Source organism: Trichechus manatus, unplaced genomic scaffold, assembly GCF_000243295.1.
Source record: "Trichechus manatus latirostris isolate Lorelei unplaced genomic scaffold, TriManLat1.0 scaffold00059, whole genome shotgun sequence".
NCBI classification, from domain to species: Eukaryota; Metazoa; Chordata; class Mammalia; order Sirenia; family Trichechidae; genus Trichechus; species Trichechus manatus.
Genome location: NW_004443995.1, coordinates 5,366,764 through 5,387,283, shown reverse-complemented (window position 1 = coordinate 5,387,283; position 20,520 = coordinate 5,366,764). Strand labels below are relative to the sequence as shown.

General features: G+C 44.8%; 1 protein-coding gene across 3 annotated transcripts in view; it reads left to right on the top strand.

Annotated features, from left to right (window-relative positions):
* The window catches only part of FHIP1A (FHF complex subunit HOOK interacting protein 1A), a 292,671-nt gene extending 272,213 nt beyond the window's left edge, over positions 1-20,458 (top strand). For 2 of the 3 annotated variants that reach the window (XM_004378826.2, XM_023733548.1), the window contains exons 11-13: positions 4,802-4,980; positions 5,329-5,467; positions 12,852-20,457. In XM_004378826.2, the coding sequence (XP_004378883.1) occupies positions 4,802-4,980; positions 5,329-5,467; positions 12,852-13,105 (572 nt within the window). In that variant the 3' untranslated portion in view covers positions 13,106-20,457. Of the gene's footprint in view, positions 1-4,801; positions 4,981-5,328; positions 5,468-12,851 lie in introns of all 3 variants that reach the window. The other variant, XM_023733549.1, reaches the window with a different exon arrangement.
* The last annotated feature ends 62 nt before the right edge of the window (positions 20,459-20,520 follow it).

The window sequence follows — 20,520 nt, the reverse complement described above, 5'->3', positions numbered from 1 at the left end:
TGTGTGTCAGAATAGAACTGCGTTCTGTAGGGTTTTCAGTGGATGATTTTTCAGAAGTAGCTTGCCAGGCCTTTCTTCTGAGTAGCCTTTGGGTAGACACAAATCTCCAACCTTTCAGTTAGCAGCTGAGTGTGTTAACCATTTGCACCACCCAGGGATTTTGCCTAAGGCTTGCCCCGTTTACTCTCACCCAGCAGGAAATGCCAAGCTTTGTCCTGTGGTGTTCTTGTAGGCCAGCAAGGCTACCCATGACTAATGAATACTGTTCTTTAGAATGCCAGCTTTCTTATAAAAGAGATTCATCCCTGAGAAATATGTAAATTGAAGAAACAAAGCATAGCTTAGGGCAAAAAAAAAAAAAAAACAAGCTAAGACAGCACCTTATTAAATAACAGTATTTTGCATGTGATACACCTGAGAACTGATGAAACATAATGTGATTCTTTGATACATATACATAATTTTACCTAAAACCATACTTTTTTCCTCCTTTGAAACGTGTACACAGCTTCAGGAAACATCTTTTTTCTTTCCATGTATATGAGCTTTGTAGTTTGTAAATTTCTGAGAGTGTTCTGTGGCAATAGGCTTAACGTCCTTCTCTTTGGAGAATCCACATTTCCAGTAGGATGAATTTGCTTCCCAGCAAAATCAAAGTATTCAATTTGTCTATTTTTAAAAATTTATTCATGTATTCAGTAATCTTTTATTGATAACCTAGTATTTGGCAAGTGCTATTGAGGCCCTCATGGCGCAGTGGTTAAGAACTCAGGCTGCTAACCAAAAGGTTGGCGGTTTGGATCTACCAGCCGCTCCTTGGAAACCCTATGGGTTAGTTCTGCTCTGTCCTGTAGGGTTGCTATGAGTTGGAATCGACTGGATGGCAGTGGGTTTGGTTTTGGTTTTATACTAGGTACTAAGGAGCCCTGGTGGTAGAGTGGTTAAGTGCTCAGCTGCTAACCAAAATGTTGGTGGCTCAAAGCCACCAGCCGCTCTGTGGGAGGAAAGATGTGGCAGTCTGCTTCCGTAAAGATTACAGCCTTGGAAAGCTTATGGGGCAGTTCTACTCTGTCCTGTAGGGTCGCTTTGAGTCCTATAGGGTTTGATTTGGTTTTATACTAGGTACTAAGGACATAAAAATGAAGGAATTCACAGACGTTCAGAGGAGACCTCGACAAGGAACATGTCGAGAACATGGATCATGTGGGCAGAGAGGTGGATCAAGAGGCCAGAAAAATTGGTTGATGCCAGCTTTGGGGGGTCTTTGGGCCAAGGTGAGGAATGGGGTCCTTATGCCCTTGGCAGTGAAGTTTTAAAATTAGGGAGTAATGTGACTGGATCTGTGTTTGAAAGAGTTATCCTTGGGTAGTGAGGAAAGTTGGTGTCAGGGAGATGAAGTCAGAGACTCTTGTAGGCTTAGCAGAATTCAGAATGCACCAACTCTTTCATCTGGTAATGTTGTTTCTAGGAACATGTTCACAAGCTATTTTCATATTTTTGTGCCAAGATGTATATACAAGGATGTCCATTGCCGCATTGTTTATAATAGAAAACGACTCGGAACAACCCAAATGCCCACTGGTAGGAGACTAGTTTCCTCATGCAACACCCATACCAGTTGAATGTTTTGTGGCCCTGAGAAGAATGAGGCAGCTCTATATGTGCTGATATGGGGCAGCCTCCAGAATATATTCTATCGTGATCTCCAGTGTTGTCTGTCACCAAGGCCATATTTTCCAATTACTGATCCCTCTTCTTTGTTTCCAACTTTTGCATTCCAATCACCAGTAATTATCAATGCATCTTGATTGCATGTTTGATCAATTTCAGACTGCAGAAGTTGGCAAAAATCTTCAAGTTCCTCATGTTTGCCGTTAGTGGTTGGTGTGTAAATTTGAATAATAGTTGTATTAATTGGTCTTCCTTGTAGGCATATGGATAGTATCCTATCACTGACAGTGTTGTACTTCAGGACAGATCTTGAAATGTTCTTTTTAACAATGAACGCTACACCATTCCTCTTCAATTTGTCTTCCCCGGCGTAGTAGACCATATGATTGTCTGATTCACAATGGCCAATACCAGTCTGTTTCAGCTCACTAATGCTTAGGATATCAATCTTTATGAGTTCCATTTTATTTTTGATGACTTCCAATATTCCTAGATTCATACTTCATACATTCCATGTTCCGATTATTAATGGATGTTTGCAGCTGTTTCTTCTCATTTTTGAGTTGTGCCACATCAGCAAATGAAGGTCCCAAAAGCTTGACTCCATCCACATCATTAAGGACAACTCAACTTTGAAGAGACAGCTCTTCCCCGGTCGTATTTTGAATGCCTTCCAACCTGAGGGGCTCATCTTCCGGCACTATATCAGACTGTGTTCTGCTGCTATTCATAAGGTTTTCACTGGCCAGTTTTTTCAGAAGTAGACTGCCATGTCCTTCTTCCTAGTCTGTCTTAGTCTGGAAGCTCCACTGAAATCTGTGTACCAAGGGTGACTCTGCTGGTATTTGAAATACTGGTGGCAGAGCTTCCAATATCACAGTAACACGCAAGCCACCACAGTATGACAAACTGACAGATGTGTGGTGGATTATGACAGTCACTAGTGGATTATAATGACAGTCTGCTGATCTTGACCTGACCGATTATTCTGTCATTTAAGTGAGAAAATGTGATATAGCCCTACTTTCCACAGGGCACAGGGTTCAAGGTTTTTTTTTGCTCCTTGTGGTGGTCGTGGACTGGAGATAGTTCCCCCTAGTGACTGCGTGGGCAAGGCCAAGTACAGTCTAGGGCAAGTGGAAGGGCAGTTGAGGGATTACATTCAGGACATAAGTTTTATAGAAGACTCTGCCTACCTAAATATGTCTTGATTCACCCGGCTATGTTCTCTTTAGGAAGAAATAGATGCAGAGCCAGGGACTGCTCTGGGTGAGAGAAAGTTGGGAAGGGCTGAGTCCAGGGTTGAGGAGGGTGAGGGGAAGCAGCGTTTTCCCTGTAGATCCACGTGGAAGGCCAGAATTGTGATGCCTTTAAAAGAGTCACCAGTGGCATTTCTGGTGTGCTTGATGGGAAAACCATTAGTTGCTTTCACACTGGGGTTCTAGCCTGGACCTTGTGAATGTATTTGGCAAACTTTCCAGTTTTGTAAACTTTTCCAAGGGCTCTCTAGTTGAAGAGTTCATTGGCCTCCTGTGTCATGGAGAACGACTGAGAAGCTCTGCCACCCATCCCGAGGACGGCGAAGTTGGGGTTAAGCAGATGAAGACTCTCCACGGGGGGCATGGTGCCATTCTGGTATTTTGAGACCCCTTAGGGCATCCTCTGTGTTCTCAGAGATAAGAATACTGCCAATACTCTGTCATTTGCCTGTGTTGGTAAAAGGTTTAGGTTTGGTGTTTCCATTTCTTATCGATATCTTCAGTTTTCTTGTGAAGGGTTTTACTCTGTTACACTTTCAGGGCTTCTGAGTGAAGCATCTTGTGATGAAGTATGCTTTTGTTAAACTCATATTTAATGTTGGTGAAGTCTTTATAAGGCATGTTCATTTATCAAGGGTTGTAACCTTTTTGTTACAAATATGCTGTGGTTTAGTGGTGTCATCAGTAGCTCCACCAGGGGAAATAGAAAATCCTCATTGATTTTGCTTCATGGAACACTTTTATGGTAAAAATCTAAAACTTCTACAAGTAACTTTTTTAATGCCAGATTTTTTTTTCTTGATTTTCCCCACCTTCAGTGAACTCAAACATAAACCATATTAATTTTCTAGCAACCCACATTAGGAGAAGCTCCTTCTTGCCTAATTTTTTTTAAGGAACTGCTTTTGTAGTCAGGTAGATTTTGTTTTTTAAGGAACCCATGAGATGCCAAACTATAGCTTCCAAAATTGAGTCCTTTCATTCTAATCTTAAAGTGTGGTTACTAGTTGTCTAGGGCTACCAGTGTTACAGCCCAGGGCTTTACTCACACCTTGTCTTTCTCCCCATTCTTCCACATTGTGACACTTGACACAGCAGAATCTTTCTCAGGGTTCTTGTTTGGGACAGAAAATTACTATTCACAGTGTTGCTGATCGGTAAACTTAGTTTGTATGTGTTTGGTATTGTTTAATAACACAAAGATTTTTGTGTTACCAAAATTTTTGATGGCCTCTAATGTTAGTATAAGGAACCCTGGTGGCTCAGTGTTTAAGTGCTCGGCTGCTAACCGAAAGGTTGGTGGTTCAAACCCACCAGCTGCTCCGCAGGAGAAAAGTGTGGCAGTCTGCTTCCCTAAAGATTCTAGCTTTGGAAACCCAATGGGGCAGTTGTACTCTGTCCTGTAGGGTCGCTATGAGTTGGAATCAACCCAATAGCAATGGTTTTTTTTTTTTGGTTAGGGTTTGTATAAAGCCCTATAGTACACAGCATCGTGAGATGATGCATGTCATGTTTTTGAGCACTGGCAGCCGCAAGAAATGCAGAAACTGTGGGGAAGTATATTTTAATTTTTAAACATTAAATTATTTACGGTCTGATTTTTTTCAATCTGATAATTTTTAGAGTATTAAAACTATTCAAGGAGTCAAAATAATAGCTCCTGTTCAATCTTTCTGCTTTCTTTTTGTGGGGGTGGTTTGTTTTTGTTTTTGTTCTGAGGCAGGAGAAGACCTGGCTGTATTTGAGTGTCTGGGTTTGTACCGCGTGGCCTGCAGTGATTTGGACGCTGTGGCTCCAGTGGCTCCTTGGTTATCAAGGAAAGATGACCTGGTGTGCCCAGCCAGCCCTGAAGCCTTGTGTTCCTTCTTCAGGCCCATTCATCAGCGTGGTCCTGTCAAAGCTGGAAAACATGCTGGAGAACTCGTTGCATGTTAATTTGCTGCTTATTGGGATCATCACTCAGCTAGCCAGCTACCCCCAGCCGCTCCTGCGCTCTTTTCTGCTCAATACCAACGTGGTCTTCCAGCCAAGTGTACGCTCTCTCTATCAGGTACGTTAGCTGGGCCCACGTCCAGCCTGTTGACTTCGTGGGTGCTAATTTGCTGGGCTCCTTTCTTCCTTCCCCTTGTTATTTTGTTGTTTTGAAAAAAAATTCCTCTGTTCTAATTCATTTGTCCTATTAAGCTGCTTGTGTAGATTATTCTAGACAAACTGCAAAGCTTCATTTATTTTAATGTTTTGAGGGTGCCCTACCAAGAACACCAAGGCAGTTAAAAATGAGCAAATGCCTAATATCATAATAATTCCTGCAATGAGGGCTGCATCTGAAAGATATATTGATAACTGGGGATGGGATTCCGTTGTGAAGCATTAACATCATTAATATTGGTTTTGACAGGTCCTTGCATCTGTGAAAAACAAAATTGAACAGTTTGCTTCTGTGGAGAGAGATTTCCCAGGACTCCTCATACAAGCCCAGCAATACCTGCTCTTCCGAGTGGACATGTCTGATACGGACCCTGAGTCACTAACCAAAGGTAACTGAGGTTTTCCGATTGTGTCTCTCCTTAAACGGCTCCTCCTCTATTGCCCCACCTCCTCATTTGGGTATCTTGTTTGGGTTCACAAATCTGCACTGGTTCCTGGGGTCTGGAAGAATCTATTTTCATTTTCACCCAACAGGAAGGGGCCTACTATTAGTGTTCTTAAATGTAAGGAAAGGTCTGAAGAACCTGCCCACAACGGCCACACCTGATTTGTCCCCACTCTGAAGGATCTAGAGGGCTTTATTTTCCTTAGAGTGGTTTAAGGAAGGGGCTGATATGTGGGTTATCATTAGGCTAGAAGTAAGTAACTCAGCTAGAAAGAGGCATTTTGTGTACACCCAAGCCATCTTTTGGCCAGCCCGACCCTGAAGAGGACGTCCGTTTTCTTTATTATGTTTTTAGGCCAAAAATAGATGTGCTTTAGGGCTCTAGGAGGTAAAAACTGCTCAGTTGGCCTGGGGAAAGTAAAGTTTATGCTCAGCCTAAAATTCCTGAGAGAGCCTTTATTCCATTTTAGAGGAGGTGGTGAGATAGGGCTCTGGTGGAGCGGTGGGGAGGGTTGGGGGTCGGTGCTGCGGGGAGAGCTAGGGGTGGGCCTGCCAGCTGGCCAGGCCTGGAGCCCATGGCTCTGCCTCAGTGAAGCTCGGTTGAATGGATTGATGACCAACCTGTTGTCTTCTGAGCTGTGACTTAGGCCTTGGTGAGCACAAACTACAAAATGCCCTATATTGCCCTAGCTCTTACTTACCCCACACGGACAAGTCAGGCTTCTTGTGGCAGGTGAGCAATGGAGAGACTGGGGCTCTCCATCCTGGGCTCCAGACACATGCTCAGAAACAGGGTTGGGAGTAGGCTACAGGCATGTGACTTGGGGCAGTTTTCAAACCTTTCAAAGAAGCTAAAAAGAACCGAGAACTCGAAAGGCTTGACCCTGCCTCTGTGTAGCTGTGTGGTCTTGGTCATGTTGCCTTGCTGGGCCTCAGGTCCTTTGACTCTTAACTACAGGCTTTGCTCTCCATCTCTCTGGAACTCTGGGTGTGATGTACTCTTAGGGCACCACGGTCAGATTCTGAAAGAAAGGTGGGCCTTGTGCCACTGGTAAAATTGGGCGGGGCGGGGCAGCTGTTAGGCTTCAGTAGGCAAGGCCATTCATGGGGAGAAAGAAGTCCCCACTTCTTGCAGGGAAGGTGGGCTGCACCTGGCCTCTGCTAACCACGTGGACAGTCAGTCTGTTAGCTGCATTCCTTCTGAACAGGGAGCGTGGTCACCCAGCCTCGGGGAGAAGGTTCGTCAGTTATCTTTTGTGTATAACACACCACGCAAAAACTCAGCAGCTTAAAATAAAGCCATTTATGATTGCTCCTGAGTCCATGTGGTTAGCTGAGTGGTTCCGCTGATCTGGCCCAGGCCGGGCTGATCTTGGCCGGACTCCCTGGTGTGTCTGCCATCAGCGGGTGGCTGGAGGTGTAGGATGCTCTCACTCACATCTCTGGCTGTTGGCTGGGGTGATGGGGATAATGGGTGTATGTGCTTCTCGTCATGCAGTGGTTAGCTTAGGCGTGTCAGTATCACAGCTGTAGGGTTCCAGAGCGAGAGCAGAAGCATACAGAATCTTCTGAGGCTTAGGCTTGGGGCCCACACAAAGTCAGCTCTGCTGTGTCTGTTGGCCAAAGCAAGTCACAGGGCCAGCCCAGATTCAAGAAGGGAGCACAAGCCCCACCTCTTGGTGGGAAGAGCTGCAAGAATGGCCAGTTTTGCAGTCTACCGTACAGAAGATGGATTGACACAGCGGCTGCAACAACGAGCTCAAACAGCAACAATTGTGAGGATGGCGCAGGACTGGGCAACGTTTCGTCACTGTAAGGTCACTAGGAGTTGGAGTTGACTCGACGGCACCTAACAACATACAGGAGACCTTACATTGTACTCCAGGCTTGGTTTTCATTTGTATTTTATAGTTTGTGAAGTGCTTTCTCAGGCAATCAATTTTCAAACAACACTGTGAAATGGGCAAGAAAGTACTGTTTGCTTCATTTTCAGATGAGGAAGATGGAGCAGGAGGCCCAGGGTAGTGAGGCAGGATCCTGAAGCAAGCAAGATGGCCCTGCCTGATACACATAGATACGCACACATACACACACACGCACGTGCGTCCATGCACGCACACAGACGTGCACGCACGCACACACACGCTCATGCACACAGATACGTGCACGCAGACATGCCCACACGCACGCACACAGACACATGAGCATGCGTGCACGCACACACAGACGCACACACACACATGCGCACACGCAGATACATGCACGCATGCACACACGGATGCCAACGCACACACATGCGCACACACACACATATACGCTGGCCCACCTCCTGGGCTTCCTTGACAGCACTGTGCACTGAGCCGTAGCCAGCACGCTCAGGGAGACTGAGGGGTGGTGGCGTGGGAGGGGTGGGCTCATTTGCACCTTGTGCTCTGCCCTGGCTTCAGACTGACAGCCACGGTTGCCAGAGATGTGCCCAGGGGAATGGTTTCCCAACTCATACAGTTGTCAGAGTAGTTAACTGCGGTCGATGGTTTTAGGGTCTCTGACACTCAGGGGACTTTGACTTGTAGGAAGCTTCTCTTGGGATAGAAGACTTTCCTTTTAATTGAGTTTCTCAGATTAACTTTCTAACTTCTTTCAGGTTAGCAAAGTGACATCTTCCCTCCAACTTTAAAAACCTTCACAATTAGAGAGTGAGAAAGGTTCCTGTCGCCTTGTAAAAGCTGACTTCCTATGCATTGAGGATGATGGGATGGCCGTGAGTGAGTCGAGTCTGGGAGCCCTGTCCTCACTGGGACACAGAGCAGTTCTACCACTGAGAGTTATGCTAATGGGCCAAGTGTTTCGGTTTCCATTGTCTTGTGTGCTGTGCCCTTTGCCTAACACTGCTAACAAGATAATGAGTGTGTAATGTAATTCTCTCCTAACTTCTGAAATCTTCCCGGTATTAGCCTGGAAAACCTTCTGTTGCAGTTTCTCAGACCCAGGGCAACATTTCAGAAAGCCATTCCTGCTGCTGACATTTATTTCTATTTCCCCCCCTCCCTGCCTTTTCCTCCGGTGTTTGTGTGCACTTGTTGAGCCCTTCTGTGTGGGTGTAACTCAGGCACCTGCAGCCCGAGCTGCTCTGCTGCGCAGCCCCCACATTCCCTTTGCCTTCTGGCAGCCCCAGTACAAACAAGCCTTCTCACTAATGCTTCAAGCAGAAGTAGGTGTCACTGTGACTGCCACTCCAGAGCAGGTGAATCCTGTGCAAGCTGTCACATTATCTTTCTTGAGACTGTTGATCTCTGAGGTTAAGCCACTTGTCAGGCTTTTATTTTTCCCCTCAAATACCTTCCTAACCACAGAGTAACAGTTGCTTGTATTTACTCCTATTCAGAGCACTTTCACTGCTTTCTAACTCTGGAAGGGAGGCCAGGCACCTGTTATCCCCATTATACAGAGAAGGAAACTGAGAAGTTACACCATAAGCCTTTTTATTGACTATGCAAAGGCATTTTGACTGTGTGGATCATAACAAATTATAGATAACATTGCAGAGAATGAAAATTCCAGAACATTTAATTGTGCTCGTGAGGAACCTGTACATAGGTCAAGAGGCAGTTGCTCGAACAGAACAAGGGGATACTGTGTGGTTTAAAGTCAGGAAAGGTATGCATCAGGGTTGTATCCTTTCATAATACTTATTCAATCTGTATGCTGAACAAATAATCCGAGAAGCTGGACTATGTGAAGAATGGGGCATCAGGATTGGAAGAAGATTCATTAACAACCTGCATTATGCAGATGACACAACCTTGCTTGCTGAAAGTGAAGAGGACTTGAAGCACTTACTGATGAAGATCAAAGACTATAGCCTTCAGTATGGATTGCACCTCAACATAAAGAAAACAGAAATCCTCACAACTGGACCAATAAGCAACATCATGATAAACAGAGAAAAGATTGAAGTCGTCAAGGATTTCATTTTACTTGGATCCACAATCAACACCTATGGAAGCAGCAGTCAGGAAATCAAATGATGCATAGCATTGGGCAAATATGCTGCAAAAGACCTCTTTAAAGTATTAAAAAGCAAAGATGTCACCTGGAAGACTAAGGTGCGGCTGACCCAAGCCATGGTGTTTTCAGTTGCCTCATATGCATGCGAGAGCTGGACAATGAATAAGGAAGACTGAAGAAGAATTGATGCCTTTGAATTAATGGTGTCGGCAAAGAATGTTGAATATACCATGGACTGCCAAAAGAATGAACAAATCTGTCTTGGAAGAAGTACAGCCAGATTGCTCCTTGGAAGCAAGGATGGTGAGACTTTGTGTCACATTCTTTGGACATATTATCAGGAGAAATCTGTCCCTAGAGAAGGACATCATGCTTGATAAAGTAGAAGGTCAGTGAAAAAGAGGGAGACCCTCAATGAGATGGACTGACACAGTGGCTACAACAATGGGCTCACGCATAACGATTGTGAAGAAGGTGCAGGACTGGGCAGTGTTTCGTTCTGTTGTACACAGGGTCACTATGAGTCAGAACCAACTCAGCGGCACCTAATAACAACAACCTACCATGAGCTGGTTGTCAGTAGGAACCATAACTTGGTCTCCTTGACTTTGAATCAAGAGCTTGATGGTACTTCGTCATACAGTGAAAGGCCAACACTCCGGAGGTGAGCCCATGTTGCTATGCCCCAGCCGCTGATGGAACTGCTTTAGGATTCACCTGCAAGTCCTTGGTCTCCCTCACTGGGTGTTCTCCTGCCTCAGTGGAGACGATTTCAGTTTTTGGATTCAGGCTGGATAAATGAGACTTAGTGATGACACTTTTTATTCATGGATTGAAACTACATAAATGAACCACTAAAAAACGCTTTTTGGGGTAGAGGAGGAGGAGGAGGAGTGAATTTGAAAGAGAAAGATGAAGATGAGGAATGATGAAGATGAGCCACCTCCAGCAAGTATCAGAAGTAGGGAAGACCTTTTGTGGTTGGTTCTGTCACTCAGTCATTCAACAAGTGTTTATTAGCTGCTGCTATCAGTAGGGACTGTGTTAGGAGGTGTGAAGGACACATTATCAGATAGGGGCTCAGTCTTCCAAAAGCTCAAAGGCTGGTAGAGGAGAGAAAATATAAACAGTGCCAGTCTGCAGTGGGGTAAAATGGGGTGGGAGCTTAGAACAGGAATTATTTCTAGGGAAATGCTGTGTGAAGTCAGTGGCAACTGAATTGATGATGATGATGATGATTGTTGACACTTATCAAGAGGTCACTGTGTACTTTATACTTATTGACTTATTTAATCCTTACAATAACCTATGAGCTTTTGACAGATGAAGAAATCGAAGCACACAAAAGTAAAGCAAGTTGCCTGAGGTTACTCAGCCAGTACGTGGCAGAGTTTGTGTACGGAGTGCCCCTTAAGCTAGTAAGACTTACGGGTACAGATATATGGCGAGGGGATCCCAGGTGGAGGAACCGGCATAAACAATGGCAGGTCTTAAGTCTAGAGTTAGTGCCTAGGAGAATTTCACTCCTCAAACTAAAGAAAACTAAACCCATTGCTGTCCAGTCAATTCTGACTCACAGCGACCCTATAGGACAGAGTAGAACTGCCCCATAGGGCTTCCAAGGCTATAATCTTCATTGAAGCAGACTGCCACATCTGTCTCCCATGCAGCGGCTGGTGGGTTTGAATTGCTGACCTTCTGGTTAGTGGCCGAGTGCTTAACCACTGCCCCTAAACCAAAAAAACCCAAACCCGTTGCCGCCGAGTCAATTTCGACTCATAACGACCCTATAGGACAGCGTAGATAAGCCCCATAGGGTTTCCAAGGAGAGGCTGGTGGATTCAAACTGCCGACCTTTTGGTGAGCAGCCGAACGCTTAACCACTGTGCCACCAGGACTCCAACCACTGTCCACTGGCATCCAGATCAGCTTCCTTTGTGAGCTCTGCTGGGCCCCTTGGAGAGCTGCAGTGCTTGAGGGCGGGGGGGGGGGGGGCAGGGTGGTCTCCAAAGTTGACAGCATACCTTAGTAACAACAACACTGTTGTCTTCACTCCGTTGTCAGGGCATGCTGTTTTTGCTGAAAGGTAGCAGCAGACAGATTCTCAGCTTTTCCTGTTCTTTATGGCATGAACTGTGATAAGCTTTAATTTACTTAATATGGTATTTAAAGCAGTAAAATGGAAGATTTTCTTTTAACACTAAAGACTATAGTAGTGTGCGGTGGAAAATACTATAAATGTCACGAATTTTTAGCACTGTAGCTAGCTTCTTACTCTGAGATGAGTGTTGAAAAATGGGACTGAATTCCAAAAAGCAGCCAGAATAATGAAGAACTTGAATATGATGATTTCTGTGGAATAATGAGACTGTTTGGGTAGGGACAGAAGAAGGCATAAGCAGTTCCTACAAATATATGATGGCTGGAGATGTTCAGGAATTTAAAATAGTTCAACTTCCCTGACTATTTATTAGTGAAACTGATTTGATATGAAAATGCAAATCACTTGAATATGTTAAAGTTTGGGCTTATGTCATTTTAGACCTGTGTTATTTAAACTGAGGTTGAAACCCCTGGAAATGCTCCTTAAATGGAGGCATGTAAGCCATTTGCTGTTGCTAGAGTCCTGTAGTTGTGGGGAGTTCTCAGTCTGATCTTACCAGCACCCAACTTCCTCTACATTATTTCCAGCATTCAGAGGCTTCAGGGCAAACTTAAAAAAATAAAACAAAGGCTTCTTCCACTTTCTTCTCCATAAAAGCTGTAAGCCCTGACCCGAAGGAGAGGGGAGGGAGTCACCCTGCAGCCCAGGGGCCAGGGTGTGAGCTGCAGAGAGCTGGGGGGGCTCGTTAACCCAGCCTTCTCCTGTAGCTGTGCCACGTGAGGAGTTTGGGAGAGTAGGTGGAGCCTCTGGGCATCCCTAAATAACCTTCCTGGTGAGCTACATCCTAACTTGGTTGAGCCAGGGGCAGGAGATGACTTTTTCATTTCCTTCCCCTCCCCACATGCCGGTTCTCGATAAACCTACCTTCTTGCTGTAGTTTCTGCATGACGTTCCTTATATAGGATTTGGATGAAACCCTCATGTCACATGCCCTGTGCTGGAGGTTAATCTTCTGGGGTGAGTGCGTGAAACAAGGTGTGTGCCCAAGGGCCATGTCTTCAGACCTCAGTCAGTTACAGGAACTGAACCCGTGACTAGGAATCACCCCCCACCCGCCCCCCACCGCACGCACGCACACGCACTTTCCACTGAAAAGGGTCGAAGTAAGTAAAGGGCTATGGAAGGCCTCGATGACAATTTTTGTTTCTGGTTTCAGATCCCATTCAAAATGCTTCCTGGACAGACACTGGTAGGAACCTTTTGGATGATCCCCCAAGAGTGCTTCAGCCCTTCTTGACCAACAGAGCCAAGGTGGCTGGGGCGCCCCCAAACCTGCCCCTGCCGGTGAGGAACACCATGCTGGCTGCTGCCCTCTTCCCAGAGTTTCTGAAGGAGCTGGCAGCCTTGGCCCAGGAACACTCCATTCTGTGCTACAAGATCCTGGGGGACTTTGAGGACTCCTGCTGTTAGCTTTTTTTTTTTTAAGTAGATGCTCTTGTTTTATAAGGTTTTAGTGTTTTGACTGAATGTTAAATGCAAAGCTGCTTACAGAAATTTCTACTTTGCTGTTTCCTGACAATACTTGATTTGGGGGAGAAATTTTCTTCATATCTCCTGTCTAGCCGTGTCTTTCCACCTTATGTTATATAGAATGTAAGTCTCATAAGCTGATTGCTCCCTAGGCAGGCTTTCTCTTCCTCCTTACATTTTTTGGTTGTTCTTTTCCGTCCCCCTCTGTCACTCGTCTTGCAGTTCACACCGTACCTGTGAATATCAGGGTTCGGTGATTCTAGAAGTGCCTGTGTCCACAGCTGGCTCTTCAGCAGTGCGTGAAGAGTACACATCTGCATCCCACACACCTGCTCCTGGTGCTTCCGCATTTGGCTGCCGTTTTATAGAAGGGAAGACTAGGGATGGGTAGCCCAGCCTCTCTTGCCTTCATCACACAACCTCGGACTTTTCCTCCCAGGACTCATATTCTGTCCAGTATGTGTTGCCTTATGGTGCAGGCAAATCCACTGATTTCCACTAGCTGCCTGGGAAGTCAGATGTTGTTTTGGAGAGAATTTGGAATGCAGGGAATTTTTCTTGTTTCTTGAGAGCTTTCTTTAATTGGATTATCACTACCTAAACACTGAAGATAGCCTTATTTTAGTAAGATTTGCACAAAATCAAGCATACCTATGCAAACTGTTACTCTGGTTTTTAGGAGTTTGATAAAATGAAGAAAGCATGGTATCATATCCTTATGTAAGGAAACAACCATAGTTACTTTGTAAGTTTCCTGAAAACAAACAGATTGACTTGTGAAGCTCTTCTGTGGTAGTTTCTTTGGGATGGGAGGAGGGTGAAGTGGAGAGAAAGGATAAAGGTAAACTTAATGCAACCTGTGAAAAACACTGGTGATTCTGTCTGCTTTTGCTAATGTGTTGCACTTTGTAGGGAAGCAGGTACTGTCCAGCCCTCTCTGGGAGCTGATGCAGTTGCAGACACGTCGCAGGGAGCTCTGCAAAGCCAAGTGCCCACCACCTGGGAAGTCAGCCTTCTGAGTAATAGAGTTCATTAGAAGGCTGCCTTGATGTGTTAGTGCATCTCAGCTGCTCCACGAGGCTTAATCATACTTAGAGCCAGTCTCCTTAAACCACCACCAAGAGGGGAAACACACAGAATAACTGCCAGCTGAAAAGGAGACCATACGCAACTGATATTTATGGATGTTAAATTCCACTGCCTTCTGTTTTGGGCCCAGTTCTGCAGGTGAGAAGCGGGTAACAGGGATGCGCCTCGCTGTTCAGGAGGGAAATTGGAAGGCCCCGTGTTCTGCTTGCTCTGTGGGCATCACTGCTGAGCCCGAGGGGCAACTGTGGTCTGGGAGCTGACCATCACCTTCTCCGGAGCCCAAGAGACGTGGCTGAGCAAAAGCTGGCCCTTTTGTGTTTCAGGGATCTTGAGGCAGCTGTGTATTGTGGGAGAAAGAGCCAAGCCATGGAATAAAGATACCAGGAGACCTGACCTGGCTGAGTGAGCTCTTAGGAGCGAGTTTAGCAGTGTTTCTGAGTCCAGACAAGGAACCAAAGATAGCAGTTCACTGCACATTTCTGACTTCAAATTTGTCATGAAAACTGGTTTGCCCAGCTGTGATGCAGCAGCCAGAATGTATGATGCCCAGCTGACTGGCCTCCTGTCAGCCTCCCAATGTCTGGTTGTGTTTGCACAGCCCACAATCCTCTATTAGAAAAGAAGGTAGATTAAGGTAGAGAGAGGGGAACAGTCAAAGATGAAATTTAAGCTCTTATTTATTATCCTCTTGCTTTGTTTTGCCCAAGTGTTTGTCTTCCTGTTTGGACTTACCAGGTACATAAAATGCTAAAATCACACCCAAAAACTGTATTCTCTAGGTGTTTGGTTTTATTTACACCCCCTGTCCACTACTTGGTGGTGACGTAGATTGTTCTTGAATCCGTGCTGCTTTGTTACAGAACACCGTGGTCCCCTTTGGAGAAAGTGCCTTTTGGGGAAAAAACTGATTTTGTGCATCTTATTATTTATTTATTTATTTTAACAGGTATTGAAGTAGACTTAATGTCTGGGGTGAGAGGCGGGAGAATTTAACTTCCTATTGGGAGGGTGGGTATTGGTAGCAAACTCACATGATAACTCTTCCTCACTTTCTGTTTGGAATTGGGACCAACTGGCTCATGTTTCTAAATCCATTGAAGCTCTCTTCTAGAGTGCTATGTCCAGGGTTTTGTAAAATAGAGTCAGAAAACTGACTAAAAGAGAACTGGGACACCCACACGGCTGAATGGAATAGCAGATTGGGTTAGGTAAGGATGGCTGAGGACATATGCCTGAGGAAGATGACAGACAGACTGGGGGACTGAACGTTGATTCAGGCGGACAAGAAGATACTGCCCAGCAGCCTGTGACGATGGGAACTCCTTGGTGGGAAGAAAATCTTGGTAATGAAATAGAATGGTCCAGTCCTAAACTAAATAGGTGAGGCCCTTAGAAAATTTGGGGAAAAAAAATTTTTTTTTTTTAAACATCTTTGGCATGCTTAAAAATGTGATCCAAGACTGTGGACATTTTTCCATATGACAGGCTCCCACCCTGGTTGCTGGGTTACTTGCTGGAAGAACCTAGGGAAAAGGGAAGCAGTGGACACAAACTCTTAGGTGCAGCTTGATGATGCTGGGCAGCGAGGGCTAATCCAGGTTCCCAAACACAAACCTAACCTCCACTCCTAGGTCAGGGTCCGATTTAGAGTTCTAGACTGAGTGAATTTTGTGGCTTAGGGTATATGAGAGTGCTGGGGTATATAAAATTGACTTTTGGAAATGGCCAAGTAAATATTTAAAAATTTTTACTCAAATTCCAGGTTAGGTTTGACCTAAAACATAGTTCCATGGAGTAAATTATCTCCCAGCCATGAAATAGGGACGCTGGAATACCTAATTAGAGATGTGATTTTCCTTGTCATTTGATTCTTCCTTTCCCTGGTGTTCAGAAGAACTGTCCCCATTTTTCTCAGCATTATTTTGGAAACTATTTTGACATGCTGGGTTGGAGTTGATGTCTGTGTTGTGTAGGAAGGATGTGTTCAGTTCACTTAGGAGTCCTCAGGGGTGCCTTTCCCTCGCAGGATGTGTTTCTGTAGGTCAGGTATAGTTGTTGGGTTTTGATCCATTAAGACACCATGGGGCCAGCGTGTTGTCAGGATCACATCTCCTTATAGTCAGAAACCAGGAATAGGATGCGTGGGTTGCCTGTTGAGTTCGGGCAGCCAGTGGTGGTGGTGGTTGAACGTTTTTGTCAGTGTCTCTGGAACAGCCTGGCTGCAGTGGTCATGCGGGTAGACCTCCACATCTGTTTAGAGGTTTGGGTTGTGGATGCATGCCCATTCTGAACCAGGAAGTGTGTCTAGGCTGCTTTCATTAAGGAAGGACTGCCCTAGCAGGAGTGGGACGTGTCACTGCTGTAATGTCAAATGGCTGCAGTTGTTGGTTCCACAGCATACACTTCAGTTCTCATTTAAGGCCAGTTTACTTAATCACTAATTACCAGCCCTGTATGTATTGAAATGGCTGTCATGCTTGCCATTTTTATGAAACATTCTATTGCAGGACAGCTGTTATTGCACAGGCTGCTTCAAGTCACTGGCCCAGGCCAGGGTGATGTGGTGGTCTGCTGCGAATCTCAGCCAGCTTTGCAGTATTAGCTCTTCCTGGGAAAGCAGTCCTCCTGTCGCTGAGGACACTGGCTTTAGGTCATTAAGAGGATATTCCCAGGCCCCTTCTCAAGCCAGCCGTTAGTCTATAAATCACACACCAACAATTCTCCATCAAATAGCAGCTTAACACAGACCACTGTCAAACCAGTTTTACCTCACCCTTAAATCACATCATTGAGAAAACATTTCAAAAAGCCAATGGAGTTGACTTTTTTTTGAATGACCATCATAAAACTAATGCTTTAGAAAGAGCCCTCAGAAGACTCAGAATTGTTTTCGGAATAATTTGCCTCAGTAAATCCTCTGCACATTCAGGCATTTATAAGGCCAGTACTTGTTTTGGAGGATGGATTATCCTGGCAGCTAATCAGCTGGATCAACAACAGGGCTTCAGTGGGAGATTTTCAGCAAGGCTCTGTGGGGGAAAGAAGGGCCAGGACAAGGTCTTTCGCCCCTTGCACTCAGAATCCTACAACTGATAACTGATTTTAGTTAGGGCTGGCTCTTCCTATTCCTTCAGGTGAGTGGATTTTGTCCCTGTCTTAACAAGATGCAAGTTAACCTGTCACCCACCTAGCAGTAGGTCTCATCTGCTTGAGTTCGATATGTGTTTCGGCATCTTTTGGAGAGTTTAGATTTACTGTATCATTTCAGAACATGATAGGGTGATGCAGCTGAGGCTGCAGAAGTCTGTGCTTCTCTGTACGTCAGCAGACTTTTTATTGGGACAGGTCTTCCAAAGGCCCACCTATAACCCGGCCCCTTTTTGCTCTGCAGATATGTTAAAAGAGGGAATTTGATGTTGACCATCTTACCTTAACTGGTATTTGCTAAGTTGTTTGACCAAGGGAGGTAGCGAGAAAGGGTTTCAACCAAATGCTCTCCATCTCTCAGTCTAGTGTTGACTCTGTTCACAATGATCCACGAGTCCGTTTGTCCACAACCTGCTGAGGTGACCATTTCAGCGCTGCCTCTGGTAATTGGTAGATAACATGGCCTTTCAGGTAGACTTAATTTTTTTTTTTTAATAGTCAGTATGTAGAATCTTTGAAACAATGGAGCTAAATTCAAAAGAAAATGAAAATCACAATAGAAATTGTGAGTCATGGCCATAAACTATATACTGAATTAACCAGCTCAGAGGGAGGGTACACACAAATATGGCATATGGCATACTTTCATAAATTTCATACCCTTCTTCCAGATTTCCAGTAACCACCAAAAAAAAATGGTGGTTGGGGGTGGGGCGGTCAGCTGAAACATCCTTACCTTGGTATAATAAATAACCTGATTTCCTTTCTTGGGCCATCTCACATCTTGAAAGATGGGAACAGAATTTCACTGTGATGTAAGTGCCTGGACAGAGACAAGTAGCTTCTTCCTTGACCCAAATGACCCAGGATTTGAAAGCCTTGCGGGCAGCACCAGTCCTCTTACAAAAAAGAGAGTCCCCACGGAGGCTTTCCATTGATTTCGTTTTATAAATTAAAGGAACATTTACTGACTACTTCCTCTGTGCCTGGCAGTGTGCTGAGTGCTGGAGATGACGCCCTGCCTTCCCCATCAGGACACACCAGCCCACCAACCTCCTCCTCAAGCAGCAGAATACACGCTTGGGCCTGACTGGGCTGGGCTGGTGCAGGTGGGGCTGGGGGAGCCAGTTTTCTGGCACATTCCTTCCCCAGTGAGAGCTCATTGCCACACATCCAGCCTACAGGTGTGTGGATTCCAATGCCAGAGGCAGTGGCTTCACCTATGGCGCGAACTCATACATTTTAATGAGATTTCCCCTGAATAGCAAACACAGAAGCAGACTAAATTCACACTCATGTAAGAACATATTTAAAATTGTACTTCACTGAGGCCCATTTACCAGCAGAGCCATACTTTGTGAATTTCTTAGGGTGTTATGTAAACATACTTTTCAAATATCTAGTCAGGCTTCAAGTAAGACGGCGAGCTGTGCTTTGTTTTTTTTCTAGTAGCAGTTCTATCAACATAACAGTCTGGTTTTCAAGAATTTCAGAACTTGGCATTCAAGACAAAAGGCTATGGTCATATCTGGGCAAGAATTAGCACTTTAAAGATCAGGTGTTTTAACAATGGCAGTTTTCTCTGGGAATGATCAGTCCGTAGTATAGTTTACACTTGATGTAGTTGTTTTGGTAAACTGTCTTCATCTGGCCGCATCCCCGTTTAAGTAAGCACTTAAAGTGGTCTGGAAAGATCCTCCAGTGCTTTCTAGAAGGCTTGACTGGCCAAGAAGCCAGAACCTTTGGTGAAAATGGCATTTATAAAACAAAACTGAACCTTCTTATTTCTTACAAAGAAAAGATTCCACCAGATTCCAATCTCAGACCTTCTCCACCCGCCCCTTTGTAATTCAGAGGCCTGTGGAGGGAGGCGGGAGAACACTGCCTTTCTCTCAAAGAAAGCAAGGGCGCTTTTTGCTTTCAGGCCTGGTAATTCTCAGTATTGCAACACAATGCAGGGCACATGGCTTCCTGGGCAACAAGACGTATTCGCTTACAATTCAAAGTCACTAATTAAACCTATTTTTTTTTTTTAAAGGTTACTTCCTCATGTTTGTCTGAAAAGTGAACCACAAAACAAATTTCCTTTCCCTCTCACTTTCCTGGCTGGGTCAGAGGGACACTTCTCTCCACTCAGGGAAGCCATAACCATTGTCCACAACCAGGAACCAGTAATTGCTAAATTGCAGGGGAGGGCTTCACTTTTCTCCAATTCCCCTGGTGCCGCCAGAGCAATGTTCACGACAGAAATGTTTTCACTGTCCTCCTTGGTAAGCTAGAGAACTCAAGAGTTTAAAATCAGGGCCTTCAAAGAGTCTGTTCTCTTGCTTGTGCCACAGTTTACTTGGCGTGTGCTTTTAAGAAACAGCATTTACAAAACAGGTCTTTGAAGTAAGAGCTGTGGATAAGAGGAAACGGAGGCACAGTGGACAAGGGCGCAGCAGCGCAACAGAGAGAAAATAGTGTTACCGTTGAGAAAACAGGTGCGAAGTCCACTCAGCCTGCATAGCCATACTTGTTCACTGCACTGGGGTGATTGTTATAGATCAGGGTATACTAGCTTATAATTTTATTCTTTCCAGACAAAACAATTTAATGTTACAGGTTTTTTCTTCTTCTCTTTTTTGGCCCAAGGATAGGGTGGGTGGGTTGTCAACTGCACAATCTTTGAAGTGTAAGTTAATTTTTTTATGTGATATTTCAGTATGTATTTTATTCATTAAATTTATTTGAAAACTTTTGTTGTCTTTTTTACCAAAAAAACGAAACATTTATTCTCAGACCTATGCTACCTCGGTTCCTTAGGGAGCTGAAGGGGCAGTACCCCTTTCACGCAGTAGCTGGATGATTACTATTCCTTTGGTCCCATCCTTCATCCTGGCCCTCATGAGCCCCTCCACACCCAAACAAACTAGTGTTTACTCTGTGCTTATTATTGTGTTTTCATCTTCATCAGCCTATTTTTGGATCTAAAAACACTGTATCCAGATTACCATCTGTCTGGGTTACTGCCAATCCCAGTACCTAGAACAAGTATCCAAAAATATTTGTTGAATGAATTGCTGGGAGAAAAGCTTTCTTAAGAATGGTAACAGTATTTGAAACAGTATGTTTTATTT